This window comes from Sparus aurata, chromosome 22 (assembly GCF_900880675.1).
Source record: "Sparus aurata chromosome 22, fSpaAur1.1, whole genome shotgun sequence".
Classification (NCBI taxonomy): Eukaryota; Metazoa; Chordata; class Actinopteri; order Spariformes; family Sparidae; genus Sparus; species Sparus aurata.
In genome coordinates, this window is record NC_044208.1 from 2,744,995 (window position 1) to 2,764,158 (window position 19,164).

Below are 19,164 nucleotides of genomic sequence, written 5' to 3' on the forward strand. Positions count from 1 at the left end.
AGATTTTTTTCCCCGGGGCCATGAGCCGAAAGTAGATGGCGGCGGCGTCTTTCCTCCGAGATCAGCGCAAGCAAGAGCGCCATTGTGCCCCTAGTTTGTGTAATTATCATGTACAGCTTTATACAAAATGTACAAAGATGTAGCTTCCTCTCGCTCTTCGTACGCCATCTTTCTTGAATGCCGAGGCAGCTGGTGACGTAAAGAGGTCAGCCGGAGGTAACTCTGTTACCACTCGTTGGAGTGGGTACAGCGCCACCTAGCGTACCGGGGTATGACATGCTTCGGCCTAATAATCCGATTTTCTCACCGGCATGTATACTCGGATAATTGCAGTTGTCTGGTTGAGTAGCATAGTCAAACTATGGCTGTAATCTGACTAAACTGTGCATGTAAAGTTTGTAAACGCACAGACGGCTGACCATACAGACCCGGAGGACCGCTGGTTTTGATAAAAATACGGTTGTAGCTCGTTGTCTACCTTACTACGGTAGGAAAGACCCGTCGTTTGTGTTTTAACAAGGTTTCACTTATGAGTTTACAGCCCCTCAAATATGGTAAAATATGCAATCTGGGGGCATAAATATGGGACTCTTATTTTGGCATTTCTCCACACTGGTGCAGTAAAGATACTTGATATTAAGTGTTTCTTATTCATCATGGCAGCATGAAACACTTTAATGTAACATGTTGTATTTTAAATGTAGGTGCGGATAATAGCTTACTGTTCATAATACCTTTATTTTGAAAACCGACAGTAAATACGCTGTTTCTCCGCATTTACCATAATGGTGAGAATACTTGTACGCTCGAAATTTAAGTGCGGCTGATTTGACCACGGAGCGTGACGGCCGGCTTGACCGCAGTTCCATGTCCATGTGTCACGGTAGATTACCCTGCTGTAGCCTACTGTTTGTTCTGCACAGCACCGTCCTGTAAATGACAACATCCGGTCTCAGAATATGAATAAACAGACCTTTTTTCCATTTCTGTTTTCTAGTGATTTTATTTTTTGTTATATGAAATAGAAAATTAAAATCGAATCATTTTTATAATTTCGCTCATCCCTTTTTGACAATGAAAACGCCTTGTATTTCAATTAAAAATTGTATATTTTAAAACGAAAATCAAATAACCACTCGTTTTTTTGTTTTTTAATACCCGTTTCTGACAGGAAAATCGAATGACAAAAACATACACGGACCGGGAGGCTTTCACGTGAGATCATCGATGTGATGATGAGACTCCTCTGCGCGAACCGCGAACTCACTGAAGTTACTGTGAGTGATACTGTGCACTCGGGTGGCTGTAATTCAAGGCCAGAACACTATGCACACAGGGCCAGGGGCACAAAGGCCACTGTGGCCGCACGATAAGATTTTTTTCACGCGGCATCAAGGCCAAAGTGCGGGTTGCCGCCTTGAAATTCCCACCCTGCATGCAGTCAATGCACTCTATATTGAAACGTCATCTGATCGACCTGCTTTGATCTATTTTGAGAACTCCGATCAAAACCGATAGGGGCATTATCGGCAGATTGCAATCGGTTGCCGATCGATCTGTGCATCTCTAGCAGAACCTCTGGCTCACCTTTTTCTAAAGCCTTGCAAGTATCTGTGGAAGTCATCTTTTCCTAACCCATATTTATTCTGCAGATCTTCAAAGCTCTGGGATGCTCCCTTGTGAAGAAATGAATAGTATGTACTTAAACCGTTTAAGGTCCATTCCTCAAAACTGCCATCATTTTTATTTGATACAAAATCTGAGTCGCAGACACAGCACCTCAGTAGTTTAGATGCATTCCCTATTCAGAAGATTTCTGTCAGTTCACCTTGCAAATGATCTGCTAATAGGGATGTTATTGGTAGTCCTTTTAGCTTCATGCTTAGTAATAACCCCAGTATAAAAATTGTTCAGGTGGTATTTTAACTGGTAGACACTGGAAAAGGTAAAGCATTTGTGGAAGAACATTAATCCTAACTGAGTCAATCCTGGATCTGAAACTCAGAAAGGGGATAATATTCCATCGTTGTATGTCTGATTTTATGCGTAATTTAAATCAAACATTTTGGAATAGTAATTTGGCAATATGACTCCCAGGTATTTTATATAATCTGCATCCCAATTCCATTTATAAAGTTTCCTAATCTCAGTTGATGGGTCATAGTTATGGCCCAATACCTATGTTCATTTTGTAGACATTAAAACATATTCCTTTAGCATTTTCATCAATTTTGGGAGTGTCAGCGTAGATTGTGATAAAATGATCAATAAATCATCTGCAAACAGGGTCATATTTTGTTCCCCAGATGGTATTATTCTCCCTATTACATCAGACCTCTGCATGATCGACTGGCTGGTTCTACAAACAGGGCAAAGAGAAGTGGCAATGTGCAACACCCTTGTATCGTTCCTCTTTCCTCCCCAGTGCTTCATCCCACAGCCTTCAGCAGCCTCTTTTTGTTGAAATCTGTTGAAACTTTCTGATCTGTTTCTGTCCAGGTGATGAAGCCATGAAATGCAATTGAAAACTCCAGATAAAACAGCTTGTAAGTGGTTGTAATTTCATCACCTGATCTTCATTCTCGATCTTGTCACTGACGTCTTTGGTGCCCTCGCCCTCTCCTATACCACCGCCCTCGTAGTCGTGAAACTCTGTGGCACCTTCTCCATCTCCACCAGCCATCAGCTCCTGAGGCAGGCAAAAGCCCTGGGGAGTAGACCACAGCAATCTCTTAAGCTTTAAGTTCAACTTTATTTCTTAATACCAGTTACTTTTGTAGTGCGTGTACCTTTTGAGCAAGCTCAGTGAAGATGTTGGCTAGCACAGACAGTAGTTTGCCTGTGCTCCTGTGTGCTGCCAGTGACACAGCCAAGTAGTAACGCACCAGGTCAGAGTAAATCCCCAGCAGAGGCTCCAGGCGCACCAGCATCCTGCAAGCCGTGCTTACCTCCTAAACACCCACACACACACACACACACACACCCGATTGGGGTGTGTTTAGCGATGACTTAACAAGGCAATTGATTGTATTAGTTCTGTCAATGAGGAAATGTACAGTTGTATTTTTCTGTTTAGTAAGGAAAATAGGTGTGAAAGTATCTCCTCTCTTAACCTCAGGCGTTTTCGGTGTCATACTGTATGCAATGCTGCAGTTGGTACCTGCAGTTGTGGCGGCTGACAGGAGTCTCTGTGTGTCCTCAGGTGGCTCAGCAGCTTCTCCAGACCACCACCAACATCTGCCACACACAGAGCATCCACCTCCGCTGCCAGCTTCTCCTCCAGGAGTTGGGTGAGGTGACCAGGCTTCAGCAGGTCCTCCACAGGTTCTTCATCCCCCTCCTCTTCTTCAGCACCCTCTAAAACATCAGACAACATCACGTTAATAACCATAAATACTGTTGGTAAAAATATTCTGATAGATCTGCTTTTGAGGAGATTTGAAACATAATTTGTCAGTGTCTGTGCATTTCTCCCCATTTTGCATGTACAATGAGTTCATGACAACTTAAATGTTCCCTGTGTAATTTTGATCTCTAGTTGTGCTGTGGAGCTGGTTTGGTTTGACAGGTAACGATCCAGCAAAATGATTTGGGAGATGCTCGGCTGGCACACATTAGAAATAGCCAAATAGCTTTGATAACCGTTGCTAACACAGTTCACATCCTCGTGGCTACAAAGAAGTTCTAAAGTCTGAAGACAGTTGTATCAGATAAAGCAGCAGCTGTAACAGTGTTATACTGCTTTCTACATTGGAATGAACCAACACTTGATTCAAAGTTTGAAGTGCTGGTGTACACAGAAGTGAACAGAGAGCACTGCTGGCTTTGAATGCATCATTCTCACCTCCCTTGACGTCTCCATGCTCCTCTCTCTGTTCATCTCTCTCACGTCTCTTTACAAGTGTCTGGACAGCACACAGCACTGTGTTGATGTTCGTCTCCAGCTCAGCAGAGAACTCCGTACAGAAGGCAGGGTGGTCAGCTATGGAGGAAATAAGGAGAGGATCTGTATAGTAGAACCATGGTACTAAATAGGATTTCATTTCACTGCTGCTCTTTAACAGAAATAATTATTTTTTCAACCCCTTACTCTGTTGTCATGTCTCTTAGTAATATCTGAAGGACTGACAGTATTGGGCTCAGTGATGGGTGTATTCACCTGAGTTCTGGTGTCCCTGGGAGAGCAGCTGTGTCTTCCAGGTGGTGAACTCAGTGATGCTAGCCTCCACCTGTCCTCTGACATACTGCAGGCTCTGGCTGATAGCTGGCTGGCTGTCTGCACTGCTGACACATGTGGCCGGGGTGAAGAGCTGCTCCACGCTGGGCATCTGAGCCACCACAGATCCCAGCTGGTCAAAGGCTGAGCAGCATGTGGCAAAATGGTTCCTGTGGAAAAATACAGTGTTGCTGGGACGGCTTCTGTCTTTTGTTACTGCAACATCTCATTTCAAATTCGGCTCCTTTTACCATGTGTGGAGTGCCCTCTCAGAGGTCTGCCGTGCCACATTATCCAGTTCCATCTTCAGGCTCTGCGTCTGCTTCAACATTGTGTTCATGTGCAGGTTTAGCTGGCACCAAGCGCTATCTCCTCTCCTCATCAGACAGCCCGGAGGCTGACGATGTGCTGCCAGCGGGGACGGGCACATCAGGGTGTGCTGTCTGCAGCTGCTGGTCTCCTTTAGCTGCAGGTCCTCCGGGCAGCACTGATGCAGCCAGGCTAGCTGCTGTAGGACAGTGGTGCACTGGGCAGCCAGTGCCTGGCCTCTACTGACCCAACTATGAAGAGATGCCTGGGGCGGGAGGGCACACCCCAGGTCCTCACTGTGGCTCTGCAGGTGGGCCTTGAGACCCTGGACACTGTTTGTTAACCTCCTGAGAGTGTAGATGACATACATTATAATAGTAGATTTATCAGAACAGTAACAAAGTGTGTACAATAATAGTGTTTTGCTATTTTAAATAGATGCTAGCATTGAATTAGACTCATTTACATTATTATTCCGTACCAAGGGTACACACTACAAAAACTGATCCGATTTGAACTGAAGATCTTATCAGGTTCAATAAGCTTAGATTCAAAATCTATTGCTCTTGTTTCAAGTTTTAGTTTATACATAGTGATTTCAATGGAAGGTATTTTGACTTAATTCAAGTAAATGTCACTTTTCTTGTATTGATAAGCAATGTATTGTAAGAATGTATTTAAAATGGATAAGCATTTTCTATCAGAGCCTTATTTTGAGAGTAACCTAATCATTTTTAAAGGAGCACTATGTAGTTTTGGAGAAGAAAGAAAAAATACAAACTCAGAAATATATATATTTTCCATAACTGAAAAAACAAGCTGTTGTCAGAGGAAAATAAAGTCCCCAGAGCCCTGTTTGAAGCAAGAAGGGTGGCAGGGTCCGCCAAATATAAACAATATGAAATTGTGTTTGTTTATTCAGTTTAATCAGTCATGAAAATGAAGAGTTTGTTCATGTCATTTGTTTTGGCAGAAAAAAAGAAGTCAGATAAAGAGTGAAGAGTCTCTTCTGATTTAAATTTCTTCCCTAAAACTACGGAGTGCCCCTTAAAGACCTGTTGTCATTTAACATTTTCATTTTACTGCATGAATGGATAATTTGACCAGTGTTAAGTCATCGTCTCTTTAAATCCAGTGTAGAGATGAAACTGCAATAATACAGGCAACTTCTGTTCATTAGTTCCATACTGTACTCTGTAAACACAGTGACTGTGGCAGCAGACTGACCTGAGACGGACCCACTGCTCAGTGAGCTCTGCCAGTCGCTCCCTTTGTTTGAGGACCAGCTCGAAAAGATGAGAGGAGAAACCTCTACAGCGCTCTATGTTTCCCAGGCCCAGCTCCTAAGACGCACACACACACACACACACACGTTAGCCTACAGGAACAAAATAAACAGGCAATACACAGACGAACTGCAGTTGCTACATTCAATTCTAATCTGTAATTCTGTACTCCCTGGGATTCACTGTCATAATGTTTAGATAAAGAGCTTTAAGAGTAAAACATGCTACCAGTACTAATATTTTGGACAACCAGTGTCTGTGTCTCACCTTGGCAGCGTTCTGAAGAGCAGTCTGCAGGGCTGTTCTCCTGGCCCATGAACGATAGAAGTACTTCTGACATCCGTCCCATGCTGTCAACAACTCTGTAAACAACCTATAGCATCAAGCAGACAGAGAAAGGGATTTCAAAGAGCAAAGAGAAAATATTCTAGTGTTTCCTCTACATCACCTTAAACCTGGTTACTCAGTCACAATTACAGTTTTGCTGAATGGTGACCACTGAAGCAACATTATGGGATTGTGGTAAATGTTTAATTGTAGTGTAACAGTAGCACAACTGAATCACGAATGTTGTTTATGCAACAGTTAGTAAACTGTGAGTGTATTTCCTTCATTTTATTGGAGTAATTTGCAAACGTGCTGCTTTTACATCACCCAGATGAAACTATGGGGGCTATCAGACTGTAGCCTCTTGCTTTATGAAGAGACAGGACGGGCTGGAGCTAACAGATTTCACTTCAGAAGAAACTCTGCAACGCAACACATAGGCATCTCTGACATCATAAATGTCACTCAGTTGTTGGTGCTTCTATTTACATGCTCTCGGCCTGCTCCTGGTTCCTGACAGCTGAAAGAGCGGTGTTCATCTCCAGAGGCTGCATACAGAGGCTTTTCACCGGGTCAACTGTCCTGTTCCACATCAGGCCTTTACGATAGGACAGACCTTAATGGAAGCATGGTATATACAGAGAGGTTAGAAAACCCGAAATTCAATTGCTACGTGACACCTGTAAATCAACAACGAATCCTTACCTATCTCTGTGAGCATCTTGAACAGGTCGGACAGAGCTCTCTGCTTCTGTTGCAGGATGTGCTTCACCTCAGCCTTCTGCTTCTCTTTCTCTGCTGACTTGTCGATGGTGAGGCTCTGCAGGTCTCGCAAGTTGCTGATGACCTCACCTGACAAGAACAACAACAAAAAAAGGACACTATATTACCACTGCAGTTTTTGCAGCTGTGTGACAAATAGGGAAGCAGCTCTGTGATGTGTTTTGTTGGGGGCTTTAAGGCCTGATGTCCTTGGCTATGTAAAAACACAATATACGGGGTGCCGTTTAGCTCAGTTGGTAGAGCGGAGGCTCTGCAGCAGACCCAGGTTCGACTCCCGGCCTGGGTCCCTTTGCTGTGTGTCATTCCCCCTCTCTCTCATCCTGTTTCCTGTCACCATCTTCAGCTGTACTATCAATAAAGCCAAAAAAACCACAAATATACAAACATATTCTCTGCTTTTACGATCATAGAGGTGGTTCTGAAAAAAGCACAGAATTGTGCAGACTACCCACATCCAGCAAAGACAGGACCAGGTCACTTTTATATCACATGATTTATGCCAGTTACAAACACTTATCCAGTTTTCAACTTATGTTAAGACACTGCTGCATGAAAATGTTTCAATATTTTTCGCATATTGTGTTTCTAATTTTTGTGAAAGGACGGTTCACTCGCCACACTGGCACTTTATACTGACCATCATTAATAAAATGGTAAATCTATCATTAATAAATCTTTTGTTAATAGTTTATTAACTGTTGACAAAATATTAAATGCTTTATGAGCCATTTATTAAGCAGCTGTAAAGGTTTATAAACATTAGTCCAGACTTTTCTATAGTCATCCAACTAATGTTTATAGATAACCACACAGTATCTATTAACCATCTACATAGTATTATGAACGTTATATAAACGTTACAATATTTCAGTATAGACTCAAGTGGTAGGCTAACAGACCAATAGCTGCAAAATGCAAATTATCCTGAGGGTGGCACCAAAGGAAAAGCCATGGAGTCATTCTAATCAAACATGTCCTTCTGACAGCGAGAATGTTATGAGTACATAATATATATCATGTCAGTCTGCCATGCAGTCGGCTTTGGTTTTACAGTGTTTGAGTGAGTTTCTTACCAGTGAAGCAGTCCAGGTCTTCAGCCAGCTCAGGCACTGGGTGTTTCTTCAGCAGCTCCTTGCACATTTTCTTCATCTTCCTGGACAGAACAGGAAGACGTCCCTGTAGAGATGAAGCTTCAACTCCTTCACTTGGGCCCTCATCCTGCAGATCTCTACCCTTCCCTGGTAGAGCGATCTTCAGTGCCTGGTGAACCCGATGGATGGGAGTCTCCTCTGGGTTAGCATCCACACTGTCCAAGTTGGCGCTGCTTCCCTGTTCCACCAGTGAGGGAACACTTGGACCATTCAGAGCCTCCTCAAACTTCTTGACAAACTTGAAGAGAGTCCTGAGAGAAAGGAATAGAGGCACATGTAAGTCCATGAGCAGGACACTTAGCCCTGAAGAATTCCTAATTATACAGTACAGCGCAATCAGATCAGGGTGATATCTTACCGATGGGTTTTCTCGACTGACTGTTTGATGGACCAGAAACTGACGTCGTTCCACTTGGAGATCTTGACAAAGTCCTGAGGATGCAATTCATACCACAGCGGAGATTAATAATGTGTGTATTACTCTGACATTGATGGAAAGTGGCAGATTAGTCATATGCAATAAAAAACGACATGATGATAAACCTTGAGCTCCTTCTCGATGGGCTGTCGGAGCTGATTGATACTGGTCTGAATGCAGTCAGAGAACTGACTGTAGTATTTGTGCAGGTTCCAAAGAAGACTGGACAATGACTCTGTGAAAGAAGGGAAGCATTAACATGTTATCTCTCATCAATGGTTCAGTTTCTCACAGCAAACACAACAACAAAATAAGTAGTGCCTAGTTGTCACCAACAGTTCAAAGGTCAAAAGAATTTAAAACAATAAGATGGTAGCTTCCATTACACTACCAAGTTTTAAAAAATGTTCTTTTGCCTTTAAGATATTCAAAAAAGGTCACGACTGGAACTGAACCAGTGATGATTGCAACGAGGGGTCCTGTTATGCACTGTAAACACTCAATAACAAGGCACTGCAGAACTATTGAGTTCAGCTGAAAACCAATCAGTGATGTCTGAGACAGTTAGATGCAATAGACAGTGACCCTAACTGATCAATATATTTATCAATATCCACATAACCATCATGATGTAATTGGCTGACAACTTGCCCTCTGTTGACTGAACTGAACTGTTACTACATTTTCCGTTCCGTTTTCTTTTCCGCTTTTTTTTTTTTCCTGTGTGGAGATGTTTTATCCTCCCTTTTTCAGGGGGGGTTACTGGGGTCAAATCCAGTTACTGGCCAGCAAAGGGTAAACCCTGACTGAGTTGTCAGCTCATCGCAGGACCCTTACTGATGGCAGAGGCGGCCACACAGGTGCCAACTGCACACCAGGAGCAATTTTGGGGTTCAGTATCTTGCACAAGGATACTTCGACATGTAGCTCAGTTCCACTCCAGGAGAGCTGGGATTCGAACCTGCAACCTTCCGATCACTAGTCCACCAGCTCTACCCACTGAGCTACAGCCGCCCCGATACTGTTACTACATGATGTTATCAATTTGAGCTGATGGTAAAAAAAAAGAAAAAGAAAATCTTAAAAATGTTTGTCCTTGGGCTCAACTGTAAACAAAACATGAATGTTCATTGACATTATGTAGTGATCAATTATTCAATTGGTGAAAGGTCATGTACCCTTTTAGTGGTTGCTTGTCATGTAGGGAATATTGAAGTTAAAGTTTGGCCTTGATCAGAGCACCACAGAATGAGGACAGTGGAGTCCTATTGTCACAGGACTGTTTCCAGTATGGAGAGGAGGAATGGTGACAGTAAATAATAACCCTTTCAAAATACACAGGGCTTGTGAGAACTGTTAATGTAATGGTAGCATAGTTAAAATCACAGACATGACGGACTTGTGAATTCCTGTTGGCATGACAAACTGTGTCAACTAAAATGTTGAGTGCGCAAGCTTTATTCAAAATATCAAGTTAAATGTGTTTGTGTATGTGAAATTGAGGGCATGTATCTGATCATACAAAAAAAATTCAATTATTTTTATGAAGCTTCATGGCCAAAGGACGCTACTGTAAAGCCAGTAAATTTAGGCTGCAACAATCCTGCAGGGACTAATTAAGATAGATTGTATGTTTTGTATCGGGTAGAGGTGTGGTGGCTGACCTTGTCCAGTCTGGTTGGTGACCAGCAGGAGGTGGCAGTGGAAGCTGAGCAGCATGGCCAGGCGGGTGTGGAACTCTCCCAGGGTGGAGCCCTCCATGAAGGCCTGGAGGGTGGAGCACACTGAGGAAAGAGAGAGGACCTCCACTTCCTCACCTGGAGAAGCAGAAACAGGAAGTCTTAGCTGTTTAATGTATTTACTTTACTTTGTGTCTGGAAATACGGTGCATGCTAATTAGTGTGCTAATATATGCTAACACCGATGGGCAGATTTAATTCTCCACTGATACCGGCTTCCTATTTTCTGTATAGATATTTTCAAGCCGGTAAATAGCGCTCAGCTTTTTTTCATAGAACATTTATTTTAAATGTGATATATTTTCCACCTTAACTACATACTGAGAAAGTTTCCCCTCAGCTAAAAACATAAAAAATGATTAATTGCTTTATTAACCATGTCAGAAATAAATACGATGTCGTATCACCATTTCGTCATGCAGTTAAATCAGCGCACACTCACACATCTGTAAAGTTGGTACCTGTATTAGCATCCATTTTCTGCTCCTCCAGATACCTCTCTACTAGTTGATAGATAGAGAACCAGTGTTTGGTTGATCTCTCAGTGTGCCGCTTCATTGCGTTGTCCAAACTGCTCGACCAGCAACTGCATGCGACAGGAGAGGACATATTTAACAGCAGAAACAGGAAACAGCTTGTACACTGTGGTCATCGCCATTTTATATCATATATATATTATATATATATATATATATATATAGTACAATATATAGATATACATATATAGATATAAAGAAGAAGAGACTATATTTATACTATCTCTATTAACTAAATATAGAAGATATATATATTATATCTATGATAATATATAATTAGTAATAGAAGATATATATATATAGATATATCCATAATATAGATATATATATATAATATCTATATATACATATATATATATATATTATATCTATACATTATATAGCTATATATAGAGAGAGAGAGAGAGAGGAGGAGAGGAGAGAGAGGAGGAGAGGAGGAGAGAGAGAGAGAGAGAGAGAGAGGAGAGAGAGAGAAAGAGAAGAGAGAGAGAGAGAGAGAGGAGAGGAGGAGAGAGAGAGAGAGGGGGAGAGAGAGAGAGTAGAGAGAGAAGAGAGAGAGAAGAGAGAGAGAGCGAGAGCGAGAGAGATATATAGATATAGAGATATAGATAGATATATATATAATATATATAGAGATATATAAGATATAATATATATATATATAGATATATATATATATATATATATATATATATATATATATATATATATATATATATTTTTATATAGAATATAATTTAAGAGCTGTAGGTCATACTTGAGCTCCAGTTTGCGCCACTGGATAATGAGCTGGGTGACTGGTTCCAGCTCCTTCCGCAGAGAGACTGAGCGGCTGGCGTTATTCTCCCAGTCCTGATGAGTAAATGATAATGGATATTGAAAAATGTTATCGATTTACTTTAAAGTTAATTGTATCATCATAATATGGAACTCTGATTGAAGCTAATGTAATGCATGCTTCAGGTGGTATCTTGTTAGCAGAGCTCACCTGTGCTTTGCTGAGCAGGATCTCCAGACCATTAAGGAACTTGGCCAGTGGGCTTGCCAGGCTGAACGCCATGATCCGCTCCATCACCACAGTCAGCTGGAAAACAATACACACAGACAGGATTAAACAATGGAGCAACTGAGACCTCAAACTCATCGGAAGGGTCCATAAGGCACTAACTACTTAACTACCTGATGTCAATAACATAATATAATATAATCTGCCACCCCCCATTTTTTTATCACACCAATTTAAACTACACCTTCATGTGCAATTGAAATAAAAACAAAATTCTATTAAAAAAAATGCAAGCTGACTTTTTTTGAAGAAGACTTGTCACAAGGAATGCAATGTGTTCAGTTCGTTCATCAAAAATGCATCTTCAGAGCAAAACAGTGGGAGTTCGTTGACAGTGGCTTCATTTTAAATCTGATTGGCAGTAGTGTAATTCTGTGTCAGTATTGGAGAAGAGGGAGCTGCTAGATGAAGAGCTGCTGACAAACGGCTGCACACCTCCATTTTCTCAGAGAGGTAACAACTCCCTTTGCTCATTAAAGTTATCAGGTTCCCTATTACGACTGATTTCAAAACCGACATATTTCCAAATAGGTGCTTTTGCTTTTCACTTTGACAACAAATCCTCTGCCCTTGTCATGTCAGTCAGCTCACCTAACCCTCTCCATGCTCAAAGTTCCTGTTACTCTTTGCTTTGACTCTGCTGCTGGCCCCGCTGCTTCATGGAGAAGACAGCCTCCAGCAGTTTGTCATTGTGAAGTCTGTCATCGGATGATTTTGATTTTAAAAAGCAAAGTGACGGTGGGGCGGTGGGCAGGTACTGTAACCGGTCGAAACCTTACAAAACACGGCGGGAACACCTACTACTGAGACAAGCCTAGTGCCAGGTATAAATAGGTTATCTATAAGGAAAATGTGCACTGTCAAAAACAAATGTGCAAACGGATGTATACTTCTGTTTGCATTTTTCTGTTAAATATGAAGAAAATATGTGCTGCCAGATGTAAGGCAAGACGACAAGTTCAACTGTCATTTGTTAGTTCATTGCAAAGTTAGTTAGGACTAACTGTTAGAAATTCATCATATGAAAATTTTATAAAATGCATTTGTATTGTATTAATGAAAATAAAAACAACATTTTCAGAAATATTGCGCTTTCTTGTTGTAGTTGAACGCTGGAGTGGTTCTCCTTCGAGATGATAATACCAGCAGTGGCCCGAAGTTCATCAGAGTTTGACACTTAAAGCACTCACATGAAATTTTTTACTACTAAACTCCCCTCTGTGTAAAGACTATATGATTTTACTCTTCTAGACAGACACTGTGGGTTATTTTTCTGATTTAAATTTGGAGATACAGTACTTTGCTGTAGTCCATCAGAACCTTAATGTGAAAAGGTCACTGACCTGTACGAGAGCTGGGTGCTCTGGCCAGTCCTCCAGTCTCTGCTTCACTGTGACACTCAGCTGCTCCAGGACAGGAAGACAGAGTCGGGCCTCGCTCATGTTGGGCTGCTGGTAGAAGTCATAAGGTCCATCTGAGGTGACAGATAGACCATCAGGACCCCCTGAGCCCTGCACTGTGTTCTGCAGGAGGGTGGAAAGCAGCAGTTCACTGCCAGTCAGCTGTTGGTCCAGTTCAGCATCTGAGGGGAGAAAAAAAGAGGTCATTACACACTTTCCCTTAAAAGCAAGGACCCATTTACAGGAGTAAAATTCTGCCTTGCTGCTCGAAAATGGTGAAACTTACATACAGAAGCGATAGAAAATAAGATCACTGACCAATCAGATGATAGAAGTGTGACATCATAGGGGAGGCAATCTGATAGGAGGAGATGAGGGCGCTGATGTGTTCTTTGCTGTGATTGACTGGTGTTGTACCCTGGTACCACAGTGATTGTGCGTATCCCAGACAGAGGCGCTGATGGACCTGGACCATGGTGTTCATGGCAGCTGGAGATAGGAAGCTGCTCTCACTGGACTCCTGCTGGACTTTCTCTGCCTCCTCCTTCAGGCCAAAGTCTGCTGGACCTTCCAGACTTGGCTGGGACATGATGTCTGCAAAGTCCTAATGAAGTATGGACATGCACAACGCGCTCGTATTCATAAAGACCCTGGAATGGTTTTGTTTATTTCTGTCCTGACTGAAGACTTGTTGTCTCCTCAGTGTCAGGGTCTCAAGCTGGTCATGTCACTGTCTTAACTCTTTGCTCCATTGTAAGACATTTGGACCAAATTTAATCAGGTAATCAATCTGTCAGATAGCCCTCGTACTGCACAATTAATTTATTTGTAAAACTGAAGGAATTAACCTTTAATGATCCTGTGATTATTCTTCCTGCACTGACATGAAGATGAAATTTACCACCAGCAGAATCTTGACTGAGAGATGACTTCGTACATTTGATTTCATTTGTTTAATACTTGGAAATTTTACATTTTAGCCCCACCACACAGTAATGATTTTATGTTATTATTTCAAATGTTAAACACATTTGAAAGAATAAAATCATCCCTACGTTTTTCAGATCCCCCAACATTTAAGTACTATAGGCCTGCATTTAACAATCCCATCGGGCAAATCGCTGAGGTGGAAACTTTTTCTTTGAATTTAGTTTCTTAAAATACAAACTGTTCAAAAAACATGCCATCTAATTTAAGAAATGATAATGGTGCTTCACTGCAAGAATGAAACTTCCAACCATCTTTTGTTAAACTTTACAGGCTGTTTCTGAATAATAACATTTCAGTTGAATATAGGGATGGGAATCGAGAACTGGTTCTTCTTCAGAACCGGTGCCCAGTGAGTCGATTCCTTGGAATCATTAGCATGCCTGCTTAACAATTCCGCTTATCGGTTCTGCTCGGTGCAAATGCGTCATGACGTCACACACGCGCTGCGTTGTTTTGGTTCAGAGCGCAGCAAACATGGAGTCGAGGCAGAAGCGCTCCAAAGTTTGGTTATATTTCACGTGAAAAGACGACAATACGGTCACATGCAACACTTGTTAAGTTTCCATTTCATCAAAGGGGGGAACTACCTCCAGTATGCAGAAACATTTGGCCACACAGCAATTCATTTGCAGGACTGTAGAGTGATGATACACTACTACTTAGTGACGCAAGTGAGACAAGCAGCAGCAGAGCTAACGGGACGCCATCTGTTAATAATGCCGAGGGTAACTTTAAACTCTCCAGGCAGACCTGGCTCTGTCTATGTAGTTTTTTTACTATACAAATAATCTCTATTGTCATTGTCCGTCAAATTTAGATGATGTTGACGGCCAGAGTCTGGCTGCCTCAGAGGCTGCAGCAGCTCTCGTGCACCTCTAGCTGCTCCGTTCACAGAGGCAGGGTTACTCAGGTAAGGCACTCCTGATAATCTGTCAAGGCACACACTAGCGTAGAGTTTAGATTCTCTGCCCGAGCCTGACCCGAACCTCGGGCTTGTTTGTGTTGCTGCGTGGGGTACACATGAGTTTTCCTCGTGCTGAAAACGTGACTTGTGGCATATGACAACACTCCCTGAGACGCAGGAAGAAAGCGAAAATATTTTTTCCTACAGAAAATTACAAAAATAATAATAATGCACAGTGACTTGAATAAGTAACTTCAGTCTGATCACTGTTTTAGAAATATTTTCGCGTTAGATTACTCGTTACTGAAAAAAGTGGTCAGATTAGAGTAACATGTTACTGGCATCACTGATTGTGTAGCTTAAGTGCAACATGGAGCTTGAAGATGTAAAGAAAAAAATAAAAACAGGAAAATTAACTTTGAGCACGTTTGGAGGAAAGTCGGAGGTATGGAATCATTTTAAACAAGTCGTGGGCAGTGACAACAACTCATTATTACAGTTAATGTGTTGGGCTGGCCGAGCTCGGACACAACGTGCACGGGCTCAGGTCGGGCTTGATTTTTTGGGCCTGATCTAAGCTCTAAACTAGCCTGCCATGGCATACTGGTTGAGAAACACTGCCCTAGGCTATGGGTCCGTGCACTTTATTTTGAGAAGTAGCTCAACTACTTTTAGGTTTGTTCTGAGGTTGCTACACATAATTTGTGTATACTCTGTGCTGCGTCTTCTGATCAGATATTAAAAGGGAGTTAATACAAACAAACAAAGTCAAGTCATCGGATGGATAAGCAATATCGATAATGGAATCGGAATCGTTAAATTCTTATCAATTCCCATCCCTAGATGAATATTATGGTTTGGGTTTGAATGACTGAAGCTTCACGAAGATTTGACCAGCTCCTCCTTACTTGGGATATCATGTTCATCATTGTGAGGCAGATGGACTCATCCAGGTGCAATGTCATCTTATCTAACACTTCCTTATTCTGTAAATACCTGGTTGAACTGAGGGAACTGCTGTCTGAAGTCCCTCTCGTCTTGTTCTTCCTCAGTCAGTCCTGAGCCATGTAGTCGACTGCGGTTACGGTACAGACTGGCCTCCAGCTGCTCTTGTTCTCTCTTTCGTCTCTCCTGCTCGTCCCACTCATTCACAAGGGCCTGAGGAGCATCATGTAACAATCAGCACAGCAACGGCCTCAGTTAAATGTACAAAATTTGACCAAAAAGTCAAATGTTAACCCAGAAATCAGTGGATCTAGGTGTAGACCAAAGCACTGACCTGACAAATGTGTCTAAAGAGGCTGTGTGTCTCTTGGCTGAACTCTCCGGTGGAAAGGGTGTGGCACTGCAGGTAAAGCAGAGCATTCAGGAGCAGCGTGGATGACGGGGGGACTACATGTTCGGGGTCCTGCTGCTGGGGCAGAAGCTTCACAAGGCAGCGCAGAACATCCATGCAAGTCCTGGAGCAGAGGAAGTCTGCCCGGGCCAGGTAGGACGGCAGGCTGTGGGACAGGGAGGGGTAGGCCAGCAGACAGACCACCAACTTAGACAGACCAGGTACGGGCATGAGCGAGGCGGCCACCTGCGAGGCCACCAGCCTCATGCCATGTCGGAGCTGGAGGATGCCGGTCCGAACCGGCCCGACCACATCAGGGTACAAGGGATAGTCCTCCAGCAGCTTATTGCAGAAGCGCTGCTGGGAGTTCTGCCACACAGCCTCCTTCTTCAGCAGGCCCTGCACCACCGACCTAGACTTGGAGGAGGATGAGCTCTGCAGGGCCTTAAGAAGGTGGGACAGGAGGTCTTCCACTGCAGATGCCTGGCCAATGCTGCAGAGGTAGTGCTGCAGCTCCTGGAAGAGGCGACCGTACTGTGGTTCGTGAGGGCGACAAGCTTGCTTCCTGGAGAGCTCAGCTATCTGCTCCTTCACCTGCTGCATACGGATCCACAGGTACCTATTACAGCAAATCAGATACTAACAATTAACAGATAGGCTCAGAATTTTTTCAGAAGGCTTTCCACATACGTTACTCAAATATCGTATGTACATTGAAGTAACTTTGCGTCACTGTCATCATTCATCTGTAATGATCGCTACACAAGCTGTAAACCTCCCTATTAAGAAAACGTTATGCTGGACAGGACTGCAGTTAGTCTAAACTGAACTTCAAAAATTCGTTCCCATTTTGTTTTTACATTGGAGATCTCAGTGCACACTGCTGTTGCAAATACACCAACTGTAACTAATGCATGCCAGCAACTACCAGTAATCACATTTACAAGTCAGCTTTAGTTAAAGTTAGCTGCCACAGGGTTGCTATCTCAAAAGGCTGAGTAAGTAAGTTCAAAGTATCTGACACAAAATATACTTAAGTATCACAAGTAATTTTCTGGCAATACATGAACATGCATACAAGTGTCAAATCAACAGTAAAACTAATTATACATGTTTTATATTTTTACAAACATGTAATTAATGTCTACTACTGGTCCATAATCTGCCCGTCCAATTATCGGATCCAATATTCAACATTTTTCATATGATCAGAATCAGTTTAATTTCTCTTATCCTGTTGCTGATTAAATAAAATAATTTTAAAATGCACTTCTTTGGCTCTGATGCAGCATGCAATCTGCAAAGTGACTAGTTACTTAAGTACCTCAACATTGTACTCAAGTACAGTTCTTGATTTAATGTTCTCAGTTAAATCACTGGTTCTGGACACACGCACACACACCCTGGACCAAGCATTTTAATCTTCATATTTTCTTTATATGCTGTATTTTGATTATTCAGCTCTATGACTCGTCTGATGACCTCTTCTGCCTTTTATGGTTTCCAGACCCTGAAGCCCACTGGAGCTGCATCAAGTCTTTGCTTTGGGGGATCAATATGATTGCTTTGATTATTGGTAACCTTCCATTAAAGAAAGAAAAACCCACAATGGTCACTGAAATAACTTGAAACTGACGAAAGTAATAACAAACACAAATTTACTGAAAATTAACTAATGAAAATCAGACATTGCTTTTGAGTTGTGGTTCGACAGAAACATTAAAAAACAAACAAACAATGAAACTGTCCTGGACAAAAATGACGGTACCCTTAACTTAATATTTTGTTGCACAACCTTTTGAGGCAATTACTGCACTCAAGCAATTTCTGTAACTCTCAATGAGACTTCTTCACCTGTCGACAGGTATTTTGGTCCACTCTTCATGAATGGAGTCTCCCTCGGTCATCTTCCATTAAGTCCACTTTGGCTCAGCGATGGATGGTGCAGTCTGACACTTATGTACCTTGACCTTGTTTTTCTGGGCTCTTTAGTTACCATTCATATTAACTATCTCTTCAATTTGTCATCAATTTTACTCTTGTGGCAACGTCCAGGGAGGTTGCTACAGTCCTGTGGTCCTTAAACTTCTGATTAACATGCAATTGTAGTCACAGGAACATCTAGCTGCTTGGAGATGGTCTTATAGCCTTTTCCTTTAACATGTTTGTTTATAATTCTCATTCTAATCTCCTGAGACAACTCTCTCCTTAGCTTTTTGTGGTCCATGTTCAATGTCATACACACCATGATATCAAACAGCACAGTGACTACCTTTCAACCTTTAAATAGGCAGACTGACTGATTACAAGTGTGAAGACACCTGTGATACTAATTACAGGGCACACCTTAGTTGAACATGTTCCTATGGTCAAATCATTTTTAATCTTTTCTTTGGGTACCATCATTTTGTCCACGCCAGTTTAATCAGTTTATTCTGTCAAGTTATTCTGTTGAACCACAATTCAAAAGCAATGTCTGATTTCCATAAATTTTCAGTACATGTATTATTACTTTTGTCGGTTTCAAGTTATTTCAGTGATCATTGTGGGTTTTTCTTTCTTTAGCGGAAGGGTACCAACAATTTTGTCCATGTGTGTAAATAAAACTGGCTGTGCATGAGCAAAATAAAGTTACCTGGTAATACCGCCACTCCTGGTTTATGGTCATTTTTAAAAATATTTATTTGGCCTTTATCTGGCTTT

At 42.0% G+C, this 19,164-nt stretch overlaps 1 protein-coding gene across 1 annotated transcript in view; it reads right to left on the minus strand.

The window, feature by feature from the left end:
* Positions 1-19,164, minus strand: part of mdn1 (midasin AAA ATPase 1) — a 91,947-nt gene that overhangs the window by 27,878 nt on the left and 44,905 nt on the right. The window contains exons 63-83 of the mRNA XM_030404990.1: positions 16,405-17,080; positions 16,122-16,283; positions 13,550-13,835; positions 13,175-13,413; positions 11,754-11,849; positions 11,523-11,617; positions 10,691-10,815; positions 10,155-10,307; positions 8,616-8,725; positions 8,431-8,504; positions 7,995-8,323; positions 6,844-6,990; positions 6,628-6,754; positions 6,079-6,184; positions 5,753-5,868; positions 4,468-4,872; positions 4,160-4,386; positions 3,845-3,982; positions 3,161-3,357; positions 2,790-2,951; positions 2,570-2,707 (exon numbers count right to left, since the gene is read on the minus strand). Coding sequence (XP_030260850.1) covers positions 2,570-2,707; positions 2,790-2,951; positions 3,161-3,357; positions 3,845-3,982; positions 4,160-4,386; positions 4,468-4,872; positions 5,753-5,868; positions 6,079-6,184; positions 6,628-6,754; positions 6,844-6,990; positions 7,995-8,323; positions 8,431-8,504; positions 8,616-8,725; positions 10,155-10,307; positions 10,691-10,815; positions 11,523-11,617; positions 11,754-11,849; positions 13,175-13,413; positions 13,550-13,835; positions 16,122-16,283; positions 16,405-17,080 — 4,108 coding nt within the window. The remainder of the gene's footprint in view (positions 1-2,569; positions 2,708-2,789; positions 2,952-3,160; positions 3,358-3,844; positions 3,983-4,159; positions 4,387-4,467; positions 4,873-5,752; positions 5,869-6,078; positions 6,185-6,627; positions 6,755-6,843; positions 6,991-7,994; positions 8,324-8,430; positions 8,505-8,615; positions 8,726-10,154; positions 10,308-10,690; positions 10,816-11,522; positions 11,618-11,753; positions 11,850-13,174; positions 13,414-13,549; positions 13,836-16,121; positions 16,284-16,404; positions 17,081-19,164) is intronic.